At 46.2% G+C, this 20603-nt stretch overlaps 1 protein-coding gene across 1 annotated transcript in view; it reads right to left on the reverse strand.

Moving 5' to 3' along the window:
* LOC148477543 (protein kinase C delta type-like) overlaps positions 1-20603 on the reverse strand; it is a 90017-nt gene that overhangs the window by 56867 nt on the left and 12547 nt on the right. The window contains exons 2-9 of the mRNA XM_088456558.1: positions 7529-7629; positions 6527-6697; positions 6242-6333; positions 5345-5407; positions 4993-5131; positions 2935-3207; positions 1439-1672; positions 1273-1327 (exon numbers count right to left, since the gene is read on the reverse strand). Of these exons, the coding sequence (XP_088312684.1) occupies positions 1273-1327; positions 1439-1672; positions 2935-3207; positions 4993-5131; positions 5345-5407; positions 6242-6333; positions 6527-6697; positions 7529-7629 (1128 nt within the window). The remainder of the gene's footprint in view (positions 1-1272; positions 1328-1438; positions 1673-2934; positions 3208-4992; positions 5132-5344; positions 5408-6241; positions 6334-6526; positions 6698-7528; positions 7630-20603) is intronic.

The raw sequence follows: 20603 nt of genomic DNA on the forward strand, positions 1-20603 counted from the left end.
TCCCCTGCTTTTGTAGAAATTAAGTGATGATGAATAGGCCCCTATATGATGAAACAAGGGATGCACAGGATGTTATTGTTCATTTACTCATTTAATCAGTATGTGAGGTAATATATTCCCTATCCTGCATTACCTGATATCACATAGACAGCAGGCGCGTAACCAAATGGGATAGGCCATCCCCTTCCCCAAGTTCAGTCATACATTGTGTGGCTGCACAGTGGCTGGGTATGAGATCATCTTACACAGTAGCAAACTGATTGGTGGATGGTGATGGTCATTCACAAGATGGAGTAGCTGGAGGTCTCCATACTTTAATTAGTGAATGTCTGAAACTATCCACTAATCAGAGTGCAGGCTGCTGTCACATGGCCTGTACAGTGCACAGACAGACAGCAAGACACCACAGGGGGGCAAGTTATTTAATTGTTTCACCCTACAGATATGTGATCTAATTCCATAATAATTATACAAATAAACTTTTGGGAGTGGGCTCAGTCCAGGTGCGTATCTATAATGGGTGCAGGGTGTGCGGGGAACATGGGCCCCTAGGTCCAAGGGGGCCACGCACCGCACACCCTGCACCCATAATATTACGTACCTCTCCAGAGTCCCACGTCGGTGCGGGGGTCCTGCGCTGTAAAACGACTGGAAAATGGCTAGGGTGGCCATCTTCCCATTGTTTGCGCATGCGCAATACAGGGGAAATGGCCGCCACTGCAGTGCCCAGAGTCTATAACTCCAGCGCTGGCCGTGCACAGCTCAGTGCGCAGCCGGCCGCCGGGGGGAGAGGAGGGGGCCAGTGTCGGAGACTGCAAACGGGCCCCCTCCTCTCTAAAAATGGCCCTGGCTCAGTCTCATAATTACTTCAGAGATCTGATTTTATATTATATTATATAGAAGGTAGATTTAAATTATATTATGCTGTATTATATTATGTATATTATATTGTGCTGCTAGAGATCTACCGTCTCATTTAACATTATTGCAGAGATTGGTAAGGAGGGGAATATTCTACATTATATTGTCATCAGAGATATGGGGCCTGATTTTGAATTACAGAGATTGAAGTATGGGGTACTCTATACTAAAATGCCAACAGAGATCTCATGAACAACCAAGGCTGTGTATGAATCTAATAATTAAGACACTTTCATAGAGGAGCCGACTATAAAAACTCAAGGTTAAATATTATCATCAGCATTAATCAACTGATTTGCTGAGTGACAGACATGAGCCCTTAGATGTATAAGTCACCCTCTTAGAATTTACCTTCTTCATCCAGCGAGAAGTCTAAACTATTCCTGCTGGGAGGTGGTGACATAATCTGTAGAGCACATCCTCAGAGGTGACCTCAGAAGAATAGAAAAGAAAATGTGTTAAAATTATACTCTTAACTTATATAGAGAATATACACATAAAATATAAACATGAATACGAAAACCATCAGCTTAAAACCATCTCTTCGTTCCATAACCATCTTCCAGGTGTTAGGCCATCTCGCTCCATGCAGTTGCAAGGCTGGTGTTCTGGGGAAGGTCCTCCAGTTGGAGCCCACATATGAGAACCCTCTGAATAGCTCCTGGTCCATTGAGCTCAGTGGTGTTATCTGAGCCTCTGCTGCTTCCATCTCCTCGATGTTACATCCTTGGGAGCTGTGTTCAATGGTGGGCTACAGGAAGAAGAGACAAATAAACATCCATGTACTAAAATCTGATTTCAAATTCATAAAAGCTAAAAGTGTTAGAAAAAAGTAAGATGTGACATGTATCTATGGATCCGCTGATAGCACAGACTAGTGTAGTGTGGTTCTGCCCAGCCTCTCTATAAAGGGTGCGGGGTGTGCGGTGCATATATTGTAGGCTGCAAAGTCTACAGGGGCCCAAACCATACCAGGGCCAAAACTAGGATTTTTCTCACCCACGGGAAGGCAGTAATTTGCCCCCCCCCCAAAAAAAAACAACAAAGAAGAAATTTTTTTACGTCCAATGCATGTGCACTCCTGAAAAGGGTGTGTGGTTTCATGTATTACATTACGCAACTCAGTAATGCCCACAACACATTATACCACAGTAATGTCCCTTACACATTATGCCATAATAATGCTCTCTTACTCATTATGCCACAGTAATACCCTTTACACATTAACCCACCATAATGCACCTTACACATTTATGTCCTCCTTCCTTCCCCGAAGTCTCTCACCTTGTTCCCAGGATTTGAAGCCCCTCACCCTAAAATTTGGAGCTGCACGCCGCATTTTCAAGCTTGCTTTCCAACTAAGCATGTGGGGCCACATGCCTGCATTGGCAGGCAACCGTCCGCAGCCCTTGAGAGACAAACGCCACCATCATTCTAATGTGACACCGGTCACGGGCCAATCAGAACTTGCAGACCGGCAGCCGCTGCTGATTTGCAGATGGTCCACGAGCTCTGATTGGCTCTCGATTGGCACTACATGAGAATGATTGCAGCTCTGTGTCTCTGTAGGGCAGCGGGCGGCTGCTTGCCAGTCCCGGCGTGCAGCTCCAAACAAACAGCCAGGTACCTAGGCCCCCGCTCAGCAGCCTGTTCTCAGTGCCCCCAAGACCAGCGTCAAGGGCACATGCCCCCCTAGTAGCTAGCTGCCCTGACCATACACCCTGCACCCTTGTTCAATATCTAGCTCTCCGGAGTTTCATGTTGGCAGTGGCTGGACTCAATATAATAATGTACATGAAATCACGTACTACATATGGGTGCAGTGTGATTGCAGTTATTTCACTAGCTAAATAAAGCAAGTAATGCCACAGTGATCACCATGTGGATAGGCTGAGCGATGTCCTCTCATCATAAATTGATAGTTGACCTTCATCTTTTCATTATATTTGTACATGACCCTTATTATCTTTAAATGCACTAATTGTGCAAAACTGCATTTTTTCCTATACTTACTGGGTCAGGGACATGTGGTGGTGGGAGTCTAAGGGCTTCCAGTGAGACCCAATCCATGCGCTGGAACAAAGGATGCTGGCGGATGTTTCCGTTGACTCCCAAACGCCTGGATGGATTTTTACACAGGAGCTGCTTAACGATGTCTTTAGCCACAGCTCCTGCCTTGTGGAACCGTCTGGGATGGAAGCGATGGGTTCCAGTAATCATTTCATTAATGATGACACCAAATGAATACCAATCCACTCCAGCGTTGTAGTCCTCTCCTGCCAGCATCTACCATAAGAGAGAGATATTATAGCACATTGTTACTCTATCATTATCTACTATATGCCATGTGTCTGTGTCTCATTTGCACTAGTTCTTTGCTATTATCATCCCACCTCTTTCAGTAGGTAACACTTTGGGCAGCATTCTATTAGTTGAGTCTTTGCCGCAAATTGCTTGAAGTGGCTAAAAACGTCACAACCGTGACTAGGAATGGTCATATAGGGCTTTCTATTGATGGTCACCTTCCATGGTGCCATCGATGATAACCATCGATGGTGCAAAACAAAACATCTATGGAAAACCATTGATGGTTTGCACTACTTGATGGCCACTGCTGCCTAGTAAATAGTGGGTCGCGGGCCAATATAAAATGTTGGGTGGGACTTAGCAGGCTACCAGGGGGCGCAGCTAAGCTCCTTGTCTCTCTGTAGAAGAAAAAGACATTGAGCTCCATTGGCTCTCTGCAATCGATAGCAAAACCGTCGCCCATCGGTAGTAAACCTTTAATGCTTGTTAAATATCGATGGTCGATGGCCATCCTTAGCCATGACTTCCACGGACAGAACTCACAGTGAATCTGCCACTCAGTGATGTCTCTAGGGAAGTGTGAGCAGTGTCATTGTGCAGGGCCCTTGGTATGGCACTGTCTCTGTCCCAGGCTCCTGTATTTGGCTTGCAGGGTGCCTGGTCACTACAAACACACACCCCGCAACCTGTAGAGCTGCCTGGAGTGTCGTAACACCATGAAGTCACATATTCAGGGGCGGGGCTGGCACAGGGTGCCACAGAGTACTTCCCCAGCACTGCTGTCACACATGCTTGCTCCTGGGTAGGCAGGTCAGTGACACTCTTATTAAGAGTACAATAAAGGTGTGATGACACAGCTATGAATAGATGGAGGCCAGAATTATTATTTGGGGTAGGTCAGGGATGTGTGCACATTCACTGATGATGATGATCACCACCACTAGCGACCCACTTGTCAATGAATGATGGCGAATGTACCACTTATGCTGACAGGACATATAGGGCCTGATTCTGAATTGAACACAATGCCGATGGTCACAGAGTTGGGCAATGTTTTGCTACTGCGCTTACCCGAAAATCCCTAAAACTCCTACGGTGCATGTGTTACACAGTGTGTGCGCACAAAGACACTAATGAGCCGCACACCATCAGACATGTCTAGGAGAAGTGCTTGGCATTCCTGGGTGGTGACTGGGAGGTGGCTAAATAGATGTACATAGATGGTCTGTCTTATGGGCATGTCAGTAACGTGTTTGTGTACATGGATGCTCAATCACTCACAGTGAGGCCATACTTGTATAATCTGCACGTGCCATAGGGCTGGTATAAGTTTCTATGGTGTGATCGATGGTGGTGACTACAGATGCACCAGGCAGTATTACAGTATCTACATATGCCCATAGTGATGTTTCAGTCCTTGCACACAGAAATGTACACCAGGGAAGGGTTGTGTAGTGGCATTACATAGTATCACGTATAGGCGATCACCAAAAACACAGGCACGTCTGCTCCCACCTCTGACTTAGGCCCATAATGTTTTATTTGTGTGTGGTGTAACCATTTTTTTCTCCATATGGAGAGTTTTTTCTATGTTTTACAAAAGATTTTTACATTTTATGCCTAAAAGTGATGTATACACTGTATTTTGCAGTCAAAACACATGGCAAAAAACATTGATTAATAATGTAATAAGTGTATGTGACATCTGCCAGGCGTAAGTCGGAGCATATTCTGCTGATAGTAATAATATATTATACCCCTCACCTCTGGTGCCATATATCCAGGGGTTCCAGCGTAGGCTGTGGCTGTCTGGTCACCAAAGATGTTATCGATTGCCAGGCCGAAATCAGCAATTTTCAGATGACCAGACTCTGCCATCAGGATGTTATCTGGCTTTAGGTCTCTAAAAAGAAAGATTTATAATAAATGAGAACTGTTTTGTCTAGTGAGAAATATATACTGTACATGAATTACCAGTAGTATTACAGGAGTCACATTTTGCAGACAGCGCCACCTAGTGATTACAGTGATTTCAGTTCTTACTTTAAGCGGAATAAGAAAGTGCACATCACTGTGACCTGATTATGTATGAAATTGGAATTATTAGTATAATTACCGATGGATGACACCCTTAGAGTGCAGGTGTTGTACACCACATGTGATCTCAGCTGCGTAGAACCTTAAAGAGAGGAAATGATTGTAACTTGTTGACATTAGAAAAAGGTAGAAAACCTGATATCCCCACTTACCCCCTTATGTCATAACACTGCCCCTGTCACATGACACCCTGTTATCACTGACACATTCTCACAACTATGCCCCCACATGATCAGCACATTGACATATATGCAAGACATTCCATGATCTAATAGACCATATGTTAGCAGGGCTATCAAGACAATGGTGGGACCAGGTGATATATAGGGGGTGTGGTCAAATCCCCCTGCAAAAAATTAGTGGAAAATACTATGTGCACCTGCAAAGGGGGGTGTTTATCCCCCTCAACAGCTGGCCCAGGTACCCTGCCAAGCCCCTCAAACAAGTCCAGGCCCCGGTAATTAGTATCTGCTCCCCCTTCTCTCTGTGCCCCTGCATGTTATTCTATCCATACTCACATTCCACATAAAGACCAAATTAAGGTGATCAGACCGTACCTTAATGAAAAGATTACATTGAACATTTGCCATTCCCTGGAGAGGATGGCCCAGGTGTATGGGATGGGGGCATGTACATTAAAGTCTGCATTTTATTTAAATCTAACTCCTTTCAATGCAGATGTAATGCAGCTCAAAACTGAGTATTAGTATCTTAAGCAAGCTCTATTGATAAGGACAAGGTACCCCAGTAATGTTAGCTGCTGGGCCATCTAGCATCCCAGCTTTGGGTAAAGGTGTAGGGGTAGGAAATATTAAGGGGAATTTACAAAAGGTGTACAACCCTTATACTGTCCCTATCTCTGCACACCCTGTTACAGTTCATTTCAGTACATGTCTGTTGTATTTGAGGTGCTTACGTTGCGCTGGTGATGTCCAAGCGGCCTTTCCTCTGCAGGAACTGGTATAAGTCCCCGCCACTCGCATATTCCAGACCCAGAAATAGATGGTTCTGTTTGATTGGACACACACAATAGTCATATAATACATTTTATTAGGAGAACATGGCAACAACTCCAAGTGAGCGTACTGGCTCATAGTAACATTATTACCCAAGAAGAGATGAAACCTGTATATCTTAGATGTGTAAATATAAATAAAGAATCCTAACTCATAATCCTTGTCTAATAAGAAATACACTGTACCATGGTCTGGAAGGCAAGGTGACCATGGATAAGGAAGGCACTACCAGACGCAACCTCTAGCACCCTGCGCTCCACAAACACCAGCTTCGGGTCCTTCAATAGCAGCTTTCTTTTCTTGATGACCTTCACTGCCAGTCGCTGACCAGTCAGAGAGTCCTCAGCCAGCAGGACCTACAGGTGATAGAGGCATACACACACAATCATAATTCTACTTACATTTTATTACCTCCACACGCATCCAGGTAGCTCCATATCTTTAGAGGTTAGCGGTATATTGTATTTCCAGTGTCATTAAAGTAAAAAATATAATTAATTTTTAGATATTATTTGATTCTATAACAGAGTAGACTGTGGTTGACGTTTCTGTAAATGACAATAGTAATATGCAGTCAGCCAGCACAGGAGTAAGGCCTACCCGGCTACTTTCCTGGAATGAGACTCCAGAATATTCCCAGATTAATGATGTGACTGAGGGGAATAGTGCCATTAAGTCCTGTCCCCACTGCAGGGCCGGATTAAGGGGCGGGCGACATGGGCGGTCATCCCTGGGCCCCACACATGGAGGGGCCCCCACACAGGATCAGTGTGACCCTGCCAAGAACAGGTGTCCAGTGACAGTGCCGCTGCATACAGCTCAGAGCGGCTCCCGAGTCTTCTTCTCACCGGCGCCACATGACACATTATGTCCATGACGCCGATTGGAGGACCAGGCAGTAGCTCTGCCGGGAGGAGGTCACTCAGGTAAGTCAGCGGCAGAGTCTTTGGGGGTGGGAGGGCAGAAGGCTTAGGGGGAAGGGGGGAAGCTCCGTGTGGCTTGAAAGGGCCCCCGCAATTTATGAGGCCCCCACAAGCCTTAATCTGGCCCTGCCCCACTGCTTTATAGTGATGCTTAATGACGTACATGGAGTGACAATGATAATATATTCATGATGCCTCCTTTACTACAATGTCTGAGTCACACAGTTGTTACCTGACGTATGTAACCACAGTCACATGACTTACCTTCCCAAAGCTGCCCTGGCCCAGTAGATGGCAGAAGGACAGCCTCTTGATGTATGTAGAGACTGTTTCTCCAGGAGCAGCTTCCTGAACAACACTTCCTCCTTATAGGGATAAAAAAGTGAACAATGTAACATTTACTATTCAGAGTTAGGGCTCTATTTATTATCATTAGTTTTACTAAAATTAAGTGAAAAAGGGTGTTTTCACACCCTTTTCACATTATTTCAGTTTCACCTAAAGTTACTACAGGGCAATTGGAGTAGAATTCTTAAAATTCTACTCCAACCCCTACGTATCACTTATTTCTAGTAATCAGATCGCATTTCCCATAATTGTAATGGGAAATGCGATCTGTGTGCAAGTTACTAAAAATAAATTGTGAAAAATATACCTGGGGAGGCCCTGTGATAATAACGCCACCTGGAGGTGGCGTTATCCAGGGTTTCCCCTGGTTATCAGACTCCTGCTCCGCTCTAACATGCAGAGCAGAGCCTGGAGTCGGCCCCAGTGATCAGCTGTGTGGTCTAAACAGAACACACGCTGATACACTGCAAAAAAAAAAGTAAAAAAAAAAATTTACTTACCTGAGTCCAGGGAACGGAGTTCGGGGCTCCGGTGATGTCCTCCATCCGGTCAGCTGGTCTCCATTACTGCACTGCGGCCCGGTCATCAGGTGACCGGGTCCCAGTGCAGTATGGGATGTCAGCTGACCGGAGTAATATTGCACTACAATCTGCATTCACAGAGCGGATTGTAGTATATAGAGCTCTTAGAGGCACATGTAAAATGCATATACATTATTGTATTGTATTACACCATTATGTAACTGTAATGCAGTCAGAATACTGTTGTGTACAGAGGGCCTGATTCAGAGCCGCTCGTAAGCGGCCGCTCGTTCGTTCCGAGCGATGTTTGCACAACTGCGCATGCGTACGGATCCATGCGCGAACCAGTCAGTGCGGCCGAAAATCGTTTGTTCGCTAAATAGCGAATGCCTGCTATTTTGAGTGATAGGAGGAGGCGTATGTGGGTGGTAAACAGGGGAAGGTGCTTGAAAACGGGGAGTGGAGATCAAAACGCAGGCGTGCTTAAAGGTCAAAACGGGCGTTTTATGGGTGTGCATAATTAAAACAGCAGCGTCATTGACCACGTCACTGGGTTATTTTATAGTCAGAACTGCTCGCATGATTGCGGTAGGAAAAACCAACCACAAGAATAGCAAGCAGTTCATACGCTGGTCGATGTACTCGATTAATCTAATAAATTGCGGACATGATGTAGGATGCGAGCGGCCAGGGGGCGTAGTTTTCCAAAAAACGACCGCAAGTTTTGTTCGCTAGTTCAGTCCTAGAGGCGTGAACAGACCGCAAAGAGCGAACGGTTCATTTGAATAGCCACCCCTTTTTTCTGAACGAGCGAGAGCGCAAATAGCGTCTGGCTCTGAATCAGGCCCAGAGAGAGCACATAAACTCAGCCATACAGAGGAAAGTGGGTCATCAATTGCTACTGATGGAAAAATGGTCAGAGATGGGCTGTAGAGGGGTATTTGCACCTCAGGCTGGTGTCATATTGCATCACCTTGTTGCGGTCAGTTGCTTAATATTATTTGTTTTATAGCTGGATGGGCTGACCATCAGTGTATCTGGGATATCCTCATTGGGCCCCATTGCTTAACCATTTAATTGGCTAATATTTTCCAAAAATGACCCCAAAATTGTTGATTTTTTTAAATGATCAAATTATGTAAATAACTATTTATACCTGATTTGGTAAAACGGAATTAATAAACATGTAGATTATTAATGACATTATATTGAATAAGGGTAATAGTTCTTATTTACATAATTTGATTATTTAATAAATCAATAATTTTTGGAACAATTTAAAAGAAGAGTTTTATACAGGTAAAAAAAACTTTATAGTGATATATAGTGTGTATATATATATATATATATATATATATACCATTTTTATAACTGTATAAAACATAATTTTACTTACACTTATCAGCCCTGCAAAAAGCCAGCAGCAGCAGTGAGTGGGCAATCCTGCGGGGCTGGCCAGGTGAGCAGTGCATGTAAATGGGGAGAGACGAGAATACACAGCATCCCTGAGCCCCTTGAGCTCAGGCTGCAGGAAGACTGTTTAAAGCAGGGGACTGAGCTATTAATTTTATTATTATTATGTGGGTTAGTAATTTAATGTTATTGGATAGAGGACTTGGCTATTTATTAGTGTGGAGTTATTATTTAATGTAATGGGGATGTGGGCTGGGCTATTAATTTATTGGTGTGGTGGGGTAATCATTTAGCAGTGGATGGGAACTGTTCATTTAATGATGAGGGATATTAATATAATAGTGGCATCTTGGCAATGTCTATTCATTTAAGGTGGGGATGAGGGATATTTATTAAATATTGATGTTATTATGGGCTTTATAGGATGGAAGGTATATTTATTTATTGGGGATGGCTACATGGGATCAACAGTGGTTATGTTTATTATGTTGATCTCAGAATGGGAGATGTGAAATGACTGAGCAGTGAGCGCTGTATACCGTGATCACTCGCACCGCCGGCATTCTGTGCTGACTGCCCCAAGTCCTGACAATGCACCTGTGCTGCTGTGCAGTGTGTAACTTCCCGTATCCCCACACAACTGCATGCCTGAAACTCTCTGTAACCCTGGTTGTCTCTAGAATATGTGTTATTTATTAATGGCAATGTGAAGGCACAATTGTCCCCTGTGGGCTATATTGCACTTTATATATTATATTGTGTAGGAATAATGTACTATAACTGTGAGGGGGGAGTGCTAGTCCCTTATTTTGCCAAGGGCCTTCACCATATAAACTGTAGGTGGTGGCTGGGTTGTAACTAGGTATTTGAAGACCCCATAGCAAAAGTTTGAGAAGACCCCTATGTAGCACCCAATGGCAGTGTAGGACTGGCCCACAGGGGTACAGGGGAAACCCCTGGTGGGCCCCACTGCCCAAGGGCCTACCTTCTTCTCTAGTGCTCAGGTTCCAGACTGTACACTTGAATTATTAATTATACATATGTTAAATTATACTGCATAGGACTATGATGTATTTTCTACAATGCATTGCTGTTATTAATCTTGTACATTATCTTGCATGCATTAGCCAGTATTTACTATATAGATTCTTTAAGGGACCCAGACCATGCACTCTTAATGGTTAGCCAAGCCTCTATGGAGGCTGGCCACAACCCCAAATATGGGCCCCTATCACTGCATTCCCCCGGTGGGCCCTTCATGCTCCAGTCCAAGACTGCCCAATGGTAAAAAATATAACACATATAACTTTGACAAGGTAGATCAGCCCCCCTCAGCACTGGGCCCTAAAGCAGGTGTACCCCTTGCACCTATTGTAGTTAGTAGGGATTAGCACAAGATGAGAAGTCAAGGCTAAAGCAACATGCAGGGCCGGCACGAGGCATGTTCAACCATTGCAGTCGAACAGGGGTGCCATCCCATTGAGGGCGCACCCCTGCCAACCTTCCCGATTTTCAGCGGGACAGTCACGTTTTTTGGGCACTGCCCTGCTGTTCCACCCACGGGCCGAAGTGTCTCGCTGGTGGTCGGGAGGTTGGGCACTCCCACCACCGCATCTGTGCTGGCCCCATAGAAAAGTAATGGACAATTCAGTGTTAGAAGAGGGCTGGGGGCAGCCCAGCTACTGAAGGAGTGCTGGGCTTGCCCCCAGCCTGATGTTAAATGGGAGACGTGCCATACAGGCACGTCCCCAATTAGCATCACTTAGGGGGCATGGTCTACGATAATTAGGCAACGCCTCCTTTTTGGGTGCTCACGACGACACCGAGCGCAGGGTGAGGGGCATCGTATTCCCTCTCCACACAGGGCGTGACTCCTCCCCGAGCCGGCCCTGGTAACATGCAATAGTATGTGGAGTTGCAGCAACTCAAGGGGGAGCATATTACAGTAAACAGACCTAAATACATAAAAATGCTATAAAGTATTCAGTTATACCCCAAGTATTTCATTAATGTAGAGGTCAGATTGTATGCTGTGCTCCATTTTGTTGTGGCTAAAGGGTATTGACATTTAAAATACTCCCTGGAACTACAATGAAACATCTTACAATGGAATTGTTTCCTCTATGAGTAACAAGTAGACATAGCTTATTAGGAGCATCTCCACATAATTGTGGGCTATGCAGGGATTGTGCATATGTGTAAATACACCTGTATATTCAGGAGGATCTCTTGCACCAGGGAAAGGGCTGACGCAAGTGAGAACTGAAAATAACGACAGCTACAGTATGAATGAAGCCAAGCGTACAGATTGTAGCAGTCCCGTCACAAGGATGCATACAACTCAGCGTGTGGGTGATATCTGTATTTAGGGCCTGATTCATTACAGATCGCTATTGCGATCACAGCTGTGATTATGCATGCAGTTCTGCTGCGAAATATGCTAATGTTTGCAACCACTCAGCCAGCATAGAGACGCCCACTACCGCTTTCTCACATCCGTAATACCTCTCAGTCCTGTGTATAAATCGGTAAAAATGAGTAACATCGGCCCCTCACACAGAATTACAGCAGGTCTGACCTGTCTCAGGAATTGAAACAAACAGATCACAGGTGCATAACTCCAAATTACTAATTATATATAAATATATTTGCAATCAAATTTTGCAATCGATAGAGCTTTTAGCATAATCATGGCCAAGGTTATGGGCCTACCCACCATATCCAGGTAACCTCTTTAGGGTAGGTCCCTAACATACTAGGGGTCAAATCCAGAGTGCAGGACACCCCCAAACTAGCCCAGCTAAGCCGCCCTAGGGCACCACCATAATAGGAAAAGTGAAGTGTAAAAGAAATAGTTAAGAGCAGCCACAGCTGCATATATATATATATAACAGTCCAAAGATCCGGCACTCAAGTCATAAAGATGTATACTTGCCGGGTGCCCTCCTCAGTCTTACCGCAAATAAATGAGGGAAGCTGTATATATCGTTCGAATGGCGGCACTCCGTAAAAAACAGCACACAAGTCAGTGCATAGTATAAACATAATAATAATAATACTATGCACTGACTTGTGTGCTGTTTTTTACGGAGTGCCGCCATTCGAACGATATATATATATATATATATATATATATATTCAGGGTGTGCAGTCCAGGAATCTTTCCTATATACTGAATCTTTCCTGTCTCAGGAATTGCAAGTTCCGTTGCATGCAGTGAGTACTCAGGCTGCATATGTCATCACAGTAGCTAACGTATGCACACCCATGTAATGGCGGTCAAACGGACAGGCACGCCTGGGTTTCTCCTACCACTCCCTCGTCACCAGCCCCAAACACTGACATCCCATCACTCACTCTGCGATGGCTTTCTATCTGTGTGTGTAAATGCAATGCTAACCTTCGTATGCGCGCTGCGGTGCATACGCATGCGCAGTATGCACCATTGACCGATATGCGTATGCAGTTGCAATTGCGATCCATGCTGTTTCAGGCCCTTAGTTCCATATATGCAATGCTGGAGCTATTATGGCCAACTCGCATTGCACTCTGCATTTAAAACCAGACACATGATCATTATCCAGCTGCATGCAGTCAGCTGTTATCATGCTTGTAATTAACCAGTTTATTTAAGGTGGTAAAAGATTGTGGTTTTACAGATGCAGCAAAGTTTGTTGCAGCAAACAGAATGTATTATGCTATTTATACATATAACCCGGGTTACTGACAGCTTAACTCAGACCCTCCAACGCATACTTGTCTACTCTCCCGGGACTCTCCCGATAATAGGGTGCTGCTCCCCGCACCCCGCAAGACTAGGCAAGTCCCCCGGAATGGCCTCCGGCACCTCGCAAACCCGCAAAAGTGGGCGGTCCAGGGGTGCGATGACGCTGAATCTCGTCATCGTAGCCCCGCCCCCTGCCTTATAATGGCAGTAATATTGGCATTCTAAAGTGAGGGGTGGGGCCACTATGATGTGATCGCATCGGCACGCCCCCGCTCCACCTACCTGAACCACCGCCACCCTCCCTGCTGGACGGACCTGGCAGCCCCCTCCCGAAGCCCCCTGCAGAAAAGTCGGTAAGTATGCTCCAACATGGCCATTCCATTAGGAATAAAATGCTCTGCTCCTGGACTTCCCTCTTAAATTATGATAGCAGACACCTGTGCTGAAACACCTGTCTCATCAATTACCTAGTTCAGCACAGGTGACTGCAATCATACATTAGGTGGGACCCCAGGAGCAGAGCATTTTGTATCTAATGGAATGGGTCATGTTAACTGTGATTCAAGATATCAGAGGTTTAGTTGTGACTAGGGGTGAGCGGGTTCGGATTTCTGAAATCCGAACCCCCCCGAGCCCCCCCGATCCGAGTCCGATCCGAGTCAGGCTCGACTTTTCCCGCCTGACTCGGATCTGAAATCGAGGCAAAACGTCATCTTCCCGCCTTCCGAGTCTCGCGGGTTTTGGATCCTATATAAGGTACACACGTCGGCGCCATTTTCTCACTCGGCTGTGGACAGTGAAGAGGGAGGGTGGGAGTTAGGGCTGTGTAGTGTAGTGTAGTGTAGTGCTGCTGTTGTCCACTACTTCAAAGTCCATAGGGGCTGGCTGTGTTGTGCTGTGCTGCTGTTGTTAATAGGGGCTGTGTCCACTACTTCAAAGTCCATAGGGGCTGGCTGGACTGTGTTGTGCAGTCAGTTCTCCATAGGGGCTGTGTCCACTCCAAAGTCCTGTGCAGTGTCCCAGTCCTAAAGGAGTGCTGTAGTGTTGTCCAGGGGGTGCTCTGTCCATCAGGGGTGCTCCCCCCAAGTGCTAAAAAAATAATATATTTTCTGTGTTTGTGAATTGTGTGCGCAGTAGCCGCACGTGCATCAACAAAGTAGTGCCAAGCGTGCGCCTGTGTCATAAGTAAAGGGCCGGCTGGCTTGACCGTTAAGGGTGCTGTAACCCCCGAAAGTACACTCCAGTCCAAACCAAAAAAAAAATTATTTTCTGTGTTTGTGAATTGTGTGCGCAGTAGCCGCACGTGCATCAACAAAGTAGTGCCAAGCGTGCGCCTGTGTCATAAGTAAAGGGCCGGCTGGCTTGACCGTTAAGGGTGCTGTAACCCCCGAAAGTACACTCCAGTCCAAACCAAAAAAAAAATTATTTTCTGTGTTTGTGAATTGTGTGCGCAGTAGCCGCACGTGCATCAACAAAGTAGTGCCAAGCGTGCGCCTGTGTCATAAGTAAAGGGCCGGCTGGCTTGACCGTTAAGGGTGCTGTAACCCCCGAAAGTACACTCCAGTCCAAACCAAAAAAAATATTATTTTCTGTGTTTGTGAATTGTGTGCGCAGTAGTCGCACGTGCATCAACAAAGTAGTGCCAAGCGTGCGCCTGTGTCATAAGTAAAGGGCCGGCTGGCTTGACCGTTAAGGGTGCTGTAACCCCCGAAAGTACACTCCAGTCCAAACCAAAAAAAAAATTATTTTCTGTGTTTGTGAATTGTGTGCGCAGTAGCCGCACGTGCATCAACAAAGTAGTGCCAAGCGTGCGCCTGTGTCATAAGTAAAGGGCCGGCTGGCTTGACCGTTAAGGGTGCTGTAACCCCCGAAAGTACACTCCAGTCCAAACCAAAAAAAATATTATTTTCTGTGTTTGTGAATTGTGTGCGCAGTAGTCGCACGTGCATCAACAAAGTAGTGCCAAGCGTGCGCCTGTGTCATAAGTAAAGGGCCGGCTGGCTTGACCGTTAAAGGGTGCTGTAACCCCCAAGTACACTCCAGTCCAAACCAAAAAAAAAATTATTTTCTGTGTTTGTGAATTGTGTGCGCAGTAGCCGCACGTGCATCAACAAAGTAGTGCCAAGCGTGCGCCTGTGTCATAAGTAAAGGGCCGGCTGGCTTGACCGTTAAGGGTGCTGTAACCCCCGAAAGTACACTCCAGTCCAAACCAAAAAAAAAATTATTTTCTGTGTTTGTGAATTGTGTGCGCAGTAGCCGCACGTGCATCAACAAAGTAGTGCCAAGCGTGCGCCTGTGTCATAAGTAAAGGGCCGGCTGGCTTGACCGTTAAAGGGTGCTGTAACCCCCGAAAGTACACTCCAGTCCTAACCAAAAAAAAATTATTTTCTGTGTTTGTGAATTGTGTGCGCAGTAGCCGCACGTGCATCAACAAAGTAGTGCCAAGAGTGCGCCTGTGTCATAAGTAAAGGGCCGGCTGGCTTGACCGTTAAGGGTGCTGTAACCCCCGAAAGTACACTCCAGTCCAAACCAAAAAAAAAATTATTTTCTGTGTTTGTGAATTGTGTGCGCAGTAGCCGCACGTGCATCAACAAAGTAGTGCCAAGCGTGCGCCTGTGTCATAAGTAAAGGGCCAGCTGGCTTGACCGTTAAGGGTGCTGTAACCCCCGAAAGTACACTCCAGTCCAAACCAAAAAAAAATTATTTTCTGTGTTTGTGAATTGTGTGCGCAGTAGCCGCACGTGCATCAACAAAGTAGTGCCAAGCGTGCGCCTGTGTCATAAGTAAAGGGCCGGCTGGCTTGACCGTTAAGGGTGCTGTAACCCCCGAAAGTACACTCCAGTCCAAACCAAAAAAAATATTATTTTCTGTGTTTGTGAATTGTGTGCGCAGTAGTCGCACGTGCATCAACAAAGTAGTGCCAAGCGTGCGCCTGTGTCATAAGTAAAGGGCCGGCTGGCTTGACCGTTAAAGGGTGCTGTAACCCCCAAGTACACTCCAGTCCAAACCAAAAAAAAAATTATTTTCTGTGTTTGTGAATTGTGTGCGCAGTAGCCGCACGTGCATCAACAAAGTAGTGCCAAGCGTGCGCCTGTGTCATAAGTAAAGGGCCGGCTGGCTTGACCGTTAAGGGTGCTGTAACCCCCGAAAGTACACTCCAGTCCAAACCAAAAAAAATATTATTTTCTGTGTTTGTGAATTGTGTGCGCAGTAGCCGCACGTGCATCAACAAAGTAGTGCCAAGCGTGCGCCTGTGTCATAAGTAAAGGGCCGGCTGGCTTGACCGTTAAAGGGTGCTGTAACCCCCAAAGTACACTCCAGTCCAAACCAAAAAAAAATTATTTTCTGTGTTTGTGAATTGTGTGCGCAGTAGCCGCACGTGCATCAACAAAGTAGTGCCAAGAGTGCGCCTGTGTCATAAGTAAAGGGCCGGCTGGCTTGACCGTTAAAGGGTGCTGTAACCCACAAAGTACACTCCAGTCCGAACCAAAAAAAAATTTATTTTCTGTGTTTAGCCGCACGTATATATCAAATCGATATAACATAAATGGAGGACCAAACTTTCTCCGATAAAAATAAAATAGAGAAAGATCAAGAACCACTTCCTCCTAGTGCTGAAGCTGCTGCCACTAGTCATGACATAGACGATAACATGCCATCAACGTCGTCTGCCAAGGCCGATGCCCAATGTCATAGTAGAGGGCACATACAATCCCAAATGGCAAAGTTCAGGAAAATGACCTTGAAAAAGACATTTAAATCAGCTGAAGAGAAACGTAAACTTGCCAATATGCCATTTACGACACGGAGTGGCAAGGAACGGCTAAGGTCGATCCCTAGTATGTTCATGACTAGTGGTTCAGCTTCACATGACGATGGAAGCACTCCTCCCACTAAAAAAATCAAAAGAGTTAAGCTGGCAAAAGCACAGCGAAGAACTGTGCTTTCTAAGAAGATATCACAAATCCCCAAAGAGAGTCCAAGTGTGGTGGTGGTTGCGATGCCTGACCTTCCCAGCACTGGACGGGAAGAGGTGGCTCTTTCCACCATTTGCACGCCCCCTGCAAGTGCTGAAAGGAGCACCCACAGTCCACTTGCTGATATGCAAATTGAAGATGTCACTGTTGAAGTACAACAGGATGAGGATACTGGTGTAGCTGGCGCTGAGGAGGAAGTTGGCGAGGAGGATTCTGATGGTGATGTGGTTTGTTTAAATCAGGCTCCGGGGGAGACAGTTGTTGTCCGTGGGATGAAAAAGCCCATCACGGTCATGCCTGGGCAGAAGACCAAACATTCCACCTCTTTGGTCTGGCAATATTTCTATCCAAATCCGGACAACAACTGTCTTGCCATATGTACCATATGTAAAGGTGAAATAAGTAGGGGTAGGGACGTCAACCACCTAGGAACATCCTCCCTTATACGGCACCTGCAGCGCGTTCATAAAAAGTTACTGTCAAGTTCAGAAACTTTGGCTCAGACCGTAAGCAGTCCAGGGACACCTAAATCCCGTTGTCCTGTTGTATCCAAGCGCCTGCAAACCACACCGTCAACTCCCTCCTCGTCAATTTCCTCCTTAGTCAGGATCGGAAGTAGTCCTGCAGGCCATATCACTGGCATGACTGACTCTCCTATCCGGGATTCCTCCGGAGGATCCTGCATTGCTACGCCTACTGCTGCCGCTGCTGCTGTTGCTGCTGCTGCTGGGAGTCGTTCATCATCCCAGAGAGGAAGTAGGAACACCACTACTTTTACTAAACAATTGACCCTCCAACAGTCCTTAGCGAGGAGGATGAAGTACGACAGCAGTCATCCTGAAGCAAAACGTATAACTGAGGCCTTGACTGCTATGTTGGTGTTAGACGTGCGTCCGGTATCCGCCATTAGTGCAGTGGGATTTAGACAATTGATGGAGGTAGTGTGTCCCCGGTTCCAAATCCCGTCTAGATTCCACTTCACTAGGCAGGCGATACCGAGACTGTACAGAAACGTCAGAAAAAGTGTCCTCAGTGTCCTGAAAAATGCCGTTGTACACAATGTCCACTTAACCACGGACATGTGGACAAGTGGAACAGGGCAGACTAAGGACTATATGACTGTGACAGCCCACTGGGTAGATGTATCACCTTACGCAGCAACAGCAGCAGCGTCACCAGTAGCAGCATCTCAGAAACGCCAGCTCGTTACAAGGCAGGCTACGCTGTGTATCACCGGTTTCAGTAAGAGGCACACCGCCGACAACCTCTTAGAGAAACTGAGGGAAATCATCGCCCAGTGGCTTACCCCACTTAGACTCTCCTGGGGATTTGTGATATCTGACAACGCCACCAATATTGTGCGGGCATTACATCTGGGCAAATTCCAGCACGTCCCATGTTTTGCTCACACAATAAACTTGGTGGTGCAGAATTTTCTGAAAAGCGACAGGGGCGTGCAGGAGACGCTTTGGGTGGCCCGAAAAATTTCTGGCCACTTTCGCCATTCAGCGACTGCGTGCCGAAGACTGGAGCGCCAGCAAACACTCTTGAACCTGCCCCGCCATCACCTGAAGCAAGAGGTTGTGACGCGGTGGAACTCAACCCTCTATATGCTTCAGAGGATGGAGGAGCAGCAAAAGGCCATACAAGCCTATACATCCACCTATGACATAGGAAAAGGAGGGGGTATGCACCTGACTCAAGCGCAGTGGAGAATGATTTCCGTGTTGTGCAAGGTTCTTCAGCCCTTCGAACTTGCCACACGTGAAGTCAGTTCAGACACTGCCAGCTTGAGTCAGGTCATTCCCCTCATCAGGCTTTTGCAGAAGCAGCTGGAGAAAGTGAAGGAGGAGCTAAGACGGAGCGATTCCGCTCGGCATGTGGGACTTGTGGATGAAGCCCTTCATTCGCTTTGCCAGGATTCCAGGGTGGTCAATCTGTTGAAATCAGACCACTACATTTTGGCCACCGTGCTCGATCCTAGGTTTAAAGCCTATGTGGTGTCTCTCTTTCCGGCCGACACAAGCCTGCAGAGGTGCAAAGACCTGCTGGTGAACACACTGTCAGCTGAAGCGGAACGTGACACGTCAACGGCTCCTTCTTCATTTTCTCCCGCAACTGGGGCTGCCAGGAAAAAACTTAGGTATCCTAAGCAACCCGCTGGCGGTGATGCAGGGCAGGCAGGACCAAGTTTGGACATCTGGTCCGGACTGAAGGACCTGGCAACAATTTCTGACATGTCTACTGTCACTGCATATGATACTGTCACCATTGACAGAATGGTGGAGGATTACATCGGTGACAGCATCCAAGTAGGCATGTCAGACAGTCCATACCTGTACTGGCAGGAAAAAGAGGCAATTTGGAGGCCCCTGTACAAACTGGCTCTATTTTACCTGAGTTGCCCCCCCTCCAGTGTGTACTCCGAAAGAGTGTTTAGTGCAGCCGGGAACCTTGTCAGCGAAAGGCGTAGGAGGTTGCTTCCACAGAATGTGGAGAAGATGATGTTCATCAAAATGAATTATCAGCTCTTCCAGGGAGACCAGCCTCCAGAAGGTACAGAGGGACCTGTGGTGGTGGATTCAAGTGGGGACGAGTTAATACTTTGTGAGGATGAGGATGTACACACTGAAGAGGGTGAGGAATCGGTGGATGAGGAGGATGAGGATGACATCTTGCCTCCGTAGAGCCAGTTTGTGCAGGGACACATTAATTGCCAGCTTGTTTTGTGGGGGCCCAAACGAACCAATCATTTCAGCCACAGTTGTGTGGCAGACCCTGGCGCTGAAATGATTGATTTGTTAAAGTGTGCATGTCCTGTTTATACAACATAAGGGTGGGTGGGAGGGCCCAAGGACAATTCCATCTTGCACCTCTTTTTTTCTTTGCATTATGTACAGTTTGGGGCCTAGTTTTTCTAACTGCCATCCTGTCTGCCACTGCAGTGTCACTCCTAGATGGGTCACGTGTTTGTGCCGCCCACTCGTGTCGCTTAGCATAGTCATCCAGCTACCTCGGTGCAACCTTTTGGACATAAAAACACTATTGTGAGGTGTGAGGTGTTCAGAATAGACTGGAAATGAGTGGAAATTAAGGTTATTGAGGTTAATAATAGCATAGGAGCAGAAAAACCTACAAATTCTGTGATTTTAGCTGTTTTTATGCTTTTTTTCAAAAAAATACAGATCCAAAACACAAAACCCAGAACCCAAAACACGGAAGGGTGGTTTTGGCAAAACCAATCCAGATCCAAAACACGAAGAAAGATCCAGATCCAAAACCAAAACACAAAACACGAAAAGTGGCCGGTGCACACCCCTAGTTGTGACAAACCATTTACTGCACTAAATCCT

This window comes from Taudactylus pleione, unplaced genomic scaffold (assembly GCF_031769625.1).
Source record: "Taudactylus pleione unplaced genomic scaffold, aTauple2 ptg000707l, whole genome shotgun sequence".
NCBI classification, from domain to species: Eukaryota; Metazoa; Chordata; class Amphibia; order Anura; family Myobatrachidae; genus Taudactylus; species Taudactylus pleione.